This window comes from Apium graveolens, chromosome 9 (assembly GCF_009905375.1).
Source record: "Apium graveolens cultivar Ventura chromosome 9, ASM990537v1, whole genome shotgun sequence".
Taxonomy (NCBI): domain Eukaryota; kingdom Viridiplantae; phylum Streptophyta; class Magnoliopsida; order Apiales; family Apiaceae; genus Apium; species Apium graveolens.
Genome location: NC_133655.1, coordinates 210,042,030 through 210,051,652, shown reverse-complemented (window position 1 = coordinate 210,051,652; position 9,623 = coordinate 210,042,030). Strand labels below are relative to the sequence as shown.

Here is a 9,623-nt window from a genome sequence, read left to right as displayed (position 1 = left end):
CTGGACTCTATTGGGCCCTTGATTTGGGCCTGGATTTTATGGGGCTATCCTTTGGGCCCATTGTTTTTTAACTGGGCTTTTAGCTCACGGGCTTATTTCTTAAATCTGGGCCTTATTTGTCAACTAATCGGGCCCTCTTTCTGGGCTTTCTTGGACTGGGCCTCTATCATGCTTTAATTCCAAAGCCCGTTCAAACTTGGGTTGGGCTTGAACTCTTAAGCCTGACTTCCAGAATATTCTGGAATCTTCCATATCATTCCAGATTTTTCCATACTTTTCTAAGACTTTCTAAAATATTCTGGAACATTCCAGATCCTTCCATTTTTGGGCCCATATGGGCTTTTTTGAGGCCCAAATCCCCTTCTTCTTGGCTATAAAGAGGTGGGATGAGAGTGTGATTCCTCACACCTCTCATTTCATTTCTTCAATCTTCCAACAAATTTCTTCTCATCCTTCCTCCAACTTTCTAGCCTTTCCTCTCTCAAATCCCTCCTTTAGTTTTCCAACCTCTCCTTCAGGCTTTTTCTAGCTTTCTAATGGCTGACAAGAATTCCGAGAGGGCGGCAAAGATAGCCTCGGCTTCAAAACGAGGTAAGGATATCGATATTCGTTCTTCGTATATGTCTTTGATCGATATGATTAACACTAGGGGGGATGAATATCCTTCCACTGCACATCTCGACTCCTTTAATCACTGTAATACTTGGCATAACATAGATTTCAATAAACTAAATGCTCGTTATAACGTCCCTCCTCCCTTTAGACTAGTTCCAGTCTCTGGTGGTGACCGTACTTGCCACTGGAGGCCTGATACTCTCTTCATCTACACCGACGCCCTTAATGCTGGGCTTAGGTTCCCTTTCCATCCTTTTATCCCTCATCTTTTGGCTGACTTACAAATTAACCCGTGTCAGCTTCCTCCAAACGCCTGGAGGAATATTCTATGTTTTATGGTTTGTTGTCTTAGGGAGGGCTTTCCTCTTTCTGTAGCCGTTTTTAGGAAAGTCTTTCAATGTTACAATAGTTCTTCCAATATTTGTGGCTGGGTTTATGTCAAACAAAGGCCCAAAAGCAAACATATCTTTAACAGCGCCTCTATTCCGGATAATAATCCAAATTGGAGGAATAGTTTCGTCGGGTTACGTTGGGAGAATGGCGATTGGGGCACGCTCTTTCGATCTTCCTTCGGGAAGGTCAGTGATGTTAGCCTCAAATCCATTCACTTAACTCCTGAAGAAACTATCATTTATAATGGGCTCACTCAGGATGATGGCACCACCACCAGCTGGACTCTTTTAGAAGAGTTTTCCCTGATTCATGTGGGACTATCCTCTGTTTCTCAACAGGGTATTTCTCTTCCCTTCTCAATTTTTCTTTCTTTCACGCATTATTAACATCACTTATTTTGTCTTTTGCTTTGTTTCAGCTGCTAAGGAGATTAACGAGGACAATGTCCCCTTGGTCGAGGAAACAGCTAGGATGAAGAAAGCTCGGTTAGCAGGCCTAGACACCCGAGGAAAGGCGACAGAGCCTATCTTCTTGAGAAAGCACAAGGAGCCTATGGGGGAGGCCTCAACTGAAGGAGCCGAGGGCCATAATGCTCCTATCACTGCTGCTGCCCCTGCTGCTGCTGCTACAGGCGCCTTTCAGCCTCTCTGGGGATTCCGCCGAGGGGATACCGTGGTTGGTTCCACGAAGCATGCTTGGGATTGGTCCTACCATAGCGTGACTCCAAAGGACTTTACTGATGTAGTGGCCACTCCTGACCTTGAGAGGATTAAGCTCATGGGAGCCCAATCTCTGGCTTCGGTATGCCTTCTCTTTTTTTAAACTTATTTCTCGTTCTTGTAGCACTTTCTTGCCTTACACTTTGTTAATTGTTTTGTTTCAGTCTAACGCCTACTTTCAAGGCGCTGTGAGGCAAGCCGAATCATGGAAGCGGGCTTCTGATAAGGCCGATAACGCCCTCAGGAGGCAGCAGAAGAAGTATGCTACCCTGGAGAAGAAGCTCAAGCGCAAGGAGGAAGAACTCGGAGAGTCTAACGCCGAGCTGGTGGTACTTCGGGCGGAGAAGGATAAAGCTATAGACAATTATCTGGACTCGGAGGAGTTTGCCCAATCCATGAGGATTAGGGATGATTCAGTCTTTCCCGAGTTTTTTAGGACTGGTTGGGACACGGCCCTTGGGACCGTGAACGAGGCTTGTCCTGATATTAACCCGGCGGACTATATCTGCCCTGACGATGAGGCTTTGCTACAGAGGTTTCGTACCCGAGTAGTCGTCTCGGATCATGTTCCTCAGGATCCACTTCTTCCTCCTCCCGAGTCCTCTTCCAGACCCGCTGAGGATGACAGCTCTTCCTCCTCCGAGACGACGGAGACATCTAGCGAGAGCGGAGAAGACGATGATATGGACGCCGAGGGCACCTCAGCTCCTTAGAGCTTTTTCAGCCCTGCGTGGCTTTTTTTATTTTCGAGACTTTATTTATCAAACTTTTGTAACATCTATCAGATCTATCTCATTTATCACCTTTTATGCTTTGCATCCATGCATTTGATTTTTATTTGTTAGGCCACAAACATACTTTGAAGAACTTATGAATTTCATAAAATTGTCTGGGATTCGTCCCTTACACAAGTCTTAATAAATTTCGTAATAAAACTAAAACATATAAATCCTAAGCAAGCAAAGCTTCAAGGTGCTTTTTAACCTACTCGCCATCCTGACGAGTGAGAATCGTACTTCGACCATCTTACACGTAGTAAACCTTCAGGTTTTGTGCGTGCCAGGTTCTCGGGACTTCAAAACCATCCATAGTCTCCAGCTTGTAGGTTCCTCTACCCTGAACGCTCTTGACTCTATACGGCCCTTCCCAGTTTGGGGCAAGCTTTCCTTTCTGTCCGACACCAGAAGCCTCTATTTTTCTCAAGACTAGGTCACCTTGTTTGAAAAACCTCTCTTTAACCCTTAGGTTGTAGTAGAACGAAGCCTTTTTCTGATATTCTACTATCTTTGCGTGTGCTTTATCTCGTACTTCATCGATTAAATCCAGGGCTAACTTCTGCCCTTCCTCATTTTCTTTTTCATCAAAAGCCTGAATCCTTGGAGAAGAATGTGATATCTCCACGGGAACTACTGCTTCCGCCCCATATGCCAACATGAAAGGAGTTGCATCTGTCGTGACTCTACAGGTAGTCCTATAAGCCCATAATATGGGAAGTATCTCATCTACCCAATTATTTCTCGACTTTTCGATCCTCTTCTTTAGTCCATCCAGGATTATCCGATTTGCTACTTCCGCTTGCCCATTGGCTTGCGGGTGAGCCACAGAGGTGAATCGTAACTCAATTTCATTTTCTTCACAATACTTCTTGAATTCCTCATTGTTGAATTGCGTTCCATTGTCAGTGACGAGGATACGGGGAATTCCATATCGGCACATAATGTTTTCCCACAGGAATTGTGCAACCTGCTTAGTTGTGATTTTGGCCAAAGGTTTGGCTTCGATCCACTTGGTGAAATAATCAATGGCTACAATCAGAAACTTCCTTTGTGCTGTGGCCATAGGAAAAGGCCCTAGAATATCCATCCCCCACATAGCAAAGGGAATAGGTGAGTTGATGGAGGTCAGCATCTCGGGGGGTTGTCTGGCGACTGGTGCATGCTTCTGACAACGATCACACTTCTTTACATATTCTTTGGCATCAGCCATCATTTCTGGCCAATAGAAGCCTAAACGAGTTATCTTATGAGCCAAGGCCCTGCCCCCCAAGTGTTGCCCACAAATGCCTTCATGCACTTCCTCAAGAGCCAAGCGTGCCTCATCGGGCCTGAGACACCTCAAGTAAGGAACCACGAAAGATCTTTTATATAGAATCCCATCTATCAAAGAGTACCTTAGTGCTCGAACAGTTAACTTCCGTGCCTCAATTGTATCGCTTGGCAACCAACCGGTCTGAATGTGAGCCTTGATGGGATCAATCCATGACATCCCCAAGCCTACGGGAGCCACAAGCTTAACATCTATGCTTCGTGTCTTCAAAACACGGAAGTACACACTTCCTGAACTTTCTTCAATCTCAGATGAAGCAAACTTTGATAGCGCATCTGCTTTAGCATTTTCTTCCCTTGGAATGTGTTCAACATGGCATTCATTAAATTGGGTCATCACAGCCCTTACTAGGCGAACATACTTTGCCATCGTATCATCCCTTGCTTCAAATTCTCCCTTTACCTGGGATATGATCAACTTCGAGTCTCCACGGACCTTTAAGTTTTTGACTCTAAGTGTCCCAGCTAGACCAAGGCCAGCAATCAGGGCTTCATACTCTGCCTCATTGTTTGTGGTTGGGAAGTCTAGCTTCATGGCATACTCAATTAAGAATCCATCAGGGCTTTGCAAAACCAACCCTGCTCCACTGGAATTTGTTTTTGATGCTCCATCAAAATAGAGAACCCAATATTCTTTCTCCTTGTCCCCATTGTCGACTCCCTTGTCTTGAGGTGTGGTATCTTCCTGCCCCCCGACTTCTTGGTTGGGTATGGTACATTCCACCATGAAGTCAGCTAGTGCCTGGGCTTTTATGGCCATACGTGGCTTATACTTGAGATCGAACTCTCCCAACTCTATTGCCCACTTAATTAGTCTCCCACTTGCCTTGGGACTGTGAATGATATTTCTCAGTGGCTGATTTGTTAGCACTTCAATTTGGTGAGCTTGAAAATAAGGACGTAGCTTTCTTGAAGCCATCACCAAGGCTAAAGCGAATTTCTCAATGGCTGAATAATTCAACTCAGCACCATGCAAAATTTTGCTGACATAGTATACGGGTTTCTGGACTTTCAGTTCCTCCTTAACCAACACCGCGCTCAAGGCGCTTTCTGAAACAGCCAAGTACAAGAATAAAACTTCACCCAGAACTGGCTTGGCCAACAACGGGGCCTGGCCCATATACTTCTTTAACTCTTCAAATGCCTTCTGATTTTCCTCACTCCATACAAAGTCTTTAATGTTCTTTAATGACTTGAAGAATGACAAGCACTTGTCTCCTGACTTGGAGATGAATCGTCCTAGCGCAGCAACCCTTCCTGTGAGTTTCTGAACATCCTTGACAGTTTTTGGGGGTTCCATGTCCAGGATTGCCTTTATTTTATCGGGGTTAGCCTCAATTCCCCTCTTTGAGACCATCAACCCCAAGAATTTTCCAGATCCTACTCCGAAAGCACACTTCGTGGGATTCAACATCATCTTGTGGTACCTCAGGACCTCAAAAGCTTCCCTCAAATGGGTTATATGATCAGTCTTTACTAGACTCTTGACTAGCATGTCATCAACATAGACTTCCATAGTCTTCCCAATAAGATCCTTAAAGATTTTATTCACCAACCTTTGATAGGTGGCTCCTGCATTCTTGAGACCAAACGCCATAACAAGATAACAATAAACACCAAAGTCAGTGATAAATGATACCTTTGGAATGTCATCCTTATGCATTTTGATCTGGTTGTATCCGCTAAACCCATCCATGAAACTCAGCATCTCATGTCCAGCGGTGGCATCAATCAAAGTATCAATTCTAGGCAGCGGAAAACAGTCTTTGGGGCATGCATCATTCAGATCGGTGAAGTCTATACACATCCTCCACTTTCCATTAGCCTTCTTCACCATTACAGGGTTTGCTAACCACTCCGGAAATTGAATCTCCTCAACGAAACCAGCCTCTAAGAGCTTTTCCACTTCCTGCTTTATAGCCTCTTGTCTTTCCGGGGCAAAATTTCTTTTCTTTTGTTTCACTGTCTTCCGGCTTGGATCCACGTTTAACTTGTGGGTAATTAACCCCGGGTCTATGCCTGGCATATCAGCTGCTGACCATGCAAACACATCACTATTTTCTTGCAAAAATTTCACTAACTTCCCTCTAAGGGGCTCCTCTAATGTAGCTCCAATGAAAGTCATCCTCTCAGGATTCTTGGGATCTAAAGGAACCGAAACCAATTCTTCTGCTGGCCTTCCTCTATTCTCATCATTTTCTCGAACATCCATATCTTCAATAGGAAGAACCTGCCCCCCGACTCCATCTGCCCTCAAAGAGGCCACATAACAGCTTCTAGCCATCTTTTGATCTCCCCTCTCTTCTCCAATCCCGTTTCGGGTGGGGAACTTCATGACTGAATGGTAGGAGGAGGGGACTGCCTTGAAGGCATGTATCCCTGTTCTCCCCATGATAGCATTATAAGTTGAACTAGCCTTTACCACCACAAAATCCAGCATCTGCGTTGCTTGCCTTGGCTCCGTACCTATGGTGGTTGGTAATTTAATTATCCCTTCCACAGGACATTCTACTCCAGCAAATCCATATATCGGCATGTCGGTTGGTGTCAACTGGGAGTCGTTATACCCCATCCTTAGAAAGGTGTCGTGGAGCAAGATATCCACAGAAGCACCATTATCCACAAGGACCCTCTTAACCGGGCTATTTCCTATTATCGGCGTTATGACCAGCGGGTCGTCATGGGGAAACTTCACACCCTCTAGGTCGGAATCATCAAAAGCCAATGTTACTTCTGTCCTGGCCCTCTTCGGGGCTTCTCCAACAATATGCATAACCTCTCTAGTATATGCCTTTCTGGAATTTTTGGACAATCCAGCAGCAGTTGGACCTCCAAAGATCGTGTTTATCACAGGCCCTCGAGGTCTCGGCCCTCCATAAATGGTGTTTATAACTGGTCCTCTAGGTTGGGGATTCCGCCCCTGATCATCTTGGTCCCTCCTACGATCTTCAAAGTTCTTCCTTCCATTACTATTTCTGTCTCCTCCATCTCCAGTATACTTGTTCAATCTTCCTTTTCGAATCAAAAACTCAATTTCATCTTTCAACTGCCTACACTCATCGGTGTCATGGCCAACATCTTTGTGAAACCTGCAATACTTGCCCTTATCTAGCTTGGCGGGATCAGCCTTCAAGGGCTTAGGCCAGCGAATATCTCTGTCTTTCTCAATCTCCATCAAAATCTGACTTCTGGGAGCATTCAGCTTAGCGTATTCAGTGAACTTTTGCCCAGGTCCTCCCTTCTTGGGGGTTGAATCAGGGTTTTGTTCAGTTCTAGGATATTTATCCTTAGCGATATACTCCAAATCAGTTTTTCGTTTCTTGCCTCCAGTGGGCTCATTACTTACTACGGTCTTCCTCATACTTTCTTCAACCTTGATATACTTCCCTGCCCTCTCTTGGAGCTGCAACATGCTCTCAGGGGGTCGTTTGGCCAAAGACATCTTGAAAAACTCATCCCTAGTTCCTTGTTGCAGTGCTATCATGGCTACCTTATCATCAAGGTCTGGGACTTTTAAAGCCTCCTTTGTAAAACGATTCAGGTAATCTCTTAAGGATTCCTTAGCTCCCTGCACAAGACTCATAAGAGATGCTGAACTTTTCTCATGGACTCTTCCACTGATGAATTGCTTAATAAAAGCCTGACTTAATTCTCTGAATGATCCAATAGAATTTGGGGGTAGGCGACTGTACCATCTTTGAGCCATACCCGACAGGGTTTGAGGAAAGGCCCGACATTTTATAGCATCGTTCACGGGTTGCAGCAGCAGTGCATTAGAGAATGTCCTAACATGATTAGCGGGGTCTCCCGTGCCGTCATAGGCTTTGATAGTGGGCATCTTGAATTTCCTTGAGATATGGGCATTCATTATTTCTTCTGTGAAGGGTGGAGTTGGATCATCAGGATCTCCAAGGGGAAGGAGATTGCTTGGATCAGTTCTTGGGACAGCAGCCCTTCTTCTTACCGGACCATCCAGGTCTATGATGGGAGGAGGATTTCTCCCCCTAGGAGATATGTGGGTTCTGGTGGCTTGGTGAGCCTCCAAGTCCCGTCTCAGCCTTTGGATTTCAGCCTCATGAGCCCTGATCTTTTCCTGCACTTCTTGGGGATTCGCCCCTGGGGTGCTTTGGGGGCGTTGCCTTCCATCGGCCATTGGCTCTTTTCCAGGACGCCTCCTTCTCGGGGCCACTTCATCATCCGAAGATTCGGAGTCTCTCTCAGTGTATGGACCAGAAAATTCCCGATCCTCAGGGATAGGATCCAAACCTCGTATATAGGGGGGCGACCGCCCTCGTGCTTCGCTTCGCCCAGCATATCCGCTTCCTCCAACCTCAGGATGAAGGGGCATCCCATAAGGGGGGTTAGTAGTAACAATAGTTGAATATTCATACCCGACGGGTCGAGAATTCACAGGTATATGTATTTGTTGAACTTGAGGATTCGTACCTTGAATAGTCGGGGGAGTTGTCCCTTGTGGCTGAGGATGAGGTGCCCCTGTCTGGGCTTCCCCCTGAGTAGATGCATAAGTTGAATGGGGAGGAACCTCCACGGTTGATGAAATCACCTGGGTTGTCCCTGATGGTGTTCCCTCCTCCAGAGTGCTAATTGTTCTCCGTGTTCTCGCCATGGTTGTTGTTCCGTTTTTCCCACAGACGGCGCCAAATGTTATGGATTAAAACTACTATATATAATTGCTGTATTTAATACTAAGGAACGTGAGCTTCGAGGCTCGATTTGACTGCTCTTGTGTTTCGTGACTCAATCTGCCTTAACAAGATGCCTACGTACCTTGCTGATTGCCAAGGATCAAGTCAAAAAACGTAGTTCTGATGGGTGGGGGGAGACCCCTTATATAGATGTGGGAGTCCTTGAATTGGACTTGGTATAGGAGGCTTGGTGGATAAGCCTCTGAATTAGGATAGATTTAGGAGTCCTAGGAAGTAGGAAGCTGATTCCTTATCCTTTCAGGTCCCCTTGAGGCTAATCTCTAAGGATTTATATCCTCATCGGGACTCTTTTCAACATCTGATTTCTCCCTTATTAATTAATTACGAAATTAATTAATAATCAGGGCTTTTTGGGCCTTTTTTATTCCACCAGGCCTAATCTGGTCCGTCAGACTTAACCTTTCTGGTCTGAATATTATACATCTTATTATTATTGGGCCTAGCAGCCCATTAATTATAAAATCAGGACTTATTTATCCCTATCAGTGATGATTGTCGGCTCCCACCCTATCTTGAGCTTTGATTCCCGAAATACCAAATCTTCCTTCATAACCTTTTCATGTCCCAAAGACAGAAATCTGCCACCTAGAGATTTAAAGTAGAATGCCTCAAAATTAGTATTGGTATATTGTTGATATTGTATCGTAGAACTGTCATATAGTTACTTCTTGAGTTTTATACTCATATGTTTTGCTTTATTCTAACCATGGAAGTTAAGCAAGATGATGACCAGACTTAGGCACACTGCTCATAAGAGCGTACCTGGTGGTCCCTACCATGTTGTAGGCTTCCAGATGCCAGAGCAGGTAGTACAGGTTATGTGTGAGCAAGCACTTAGTCAAAAAGTTTGTAAAGATACAATGGATTATCTGTCGGTTCCAAGTCGGAATCGATTGTGTAAATTTGGTGTTATTTTGGGGTTGTAATTTATATATTATGGTTGTTGGTTGTAATCTTGTCTTAAACTTTATCTTGTTTGATCCTGTTAGTAGTTAATCGGGGTTTATGCATATTTTATGATAGTTTATTATTGTGTGGGTCCTCATTTCCTAACCCCGAGATTG

General features: G+C 44.9%; 1 protein-coding gene across 1 annotated transcript; it reads left to right on the top strand.

Moving 5' to 3' along the window:
* Window positions 1-1,314: 1,314 nt before the first annotated feature.
* On the top strand, window positions 1,315-9,220 carry LOC141685910 (uncharacterized). The gene is made up of 3 exons (XM_074490987.1): window positions 1,315-1,809; window positions 1,892-2,262; window positions 9,208-9,220. Exons 1-3 carry the CDS (start codon window positions 1,318-1,320, stop codon window positions 9,218-9,220), a joined length of 876 nt encoding a protein of 291 aa, XP_074347088.1. The 5' UTR covers window positions 1,315-1,317.
* Window positions 9,221-9,623: the final 403 nt, after the last annotated feature.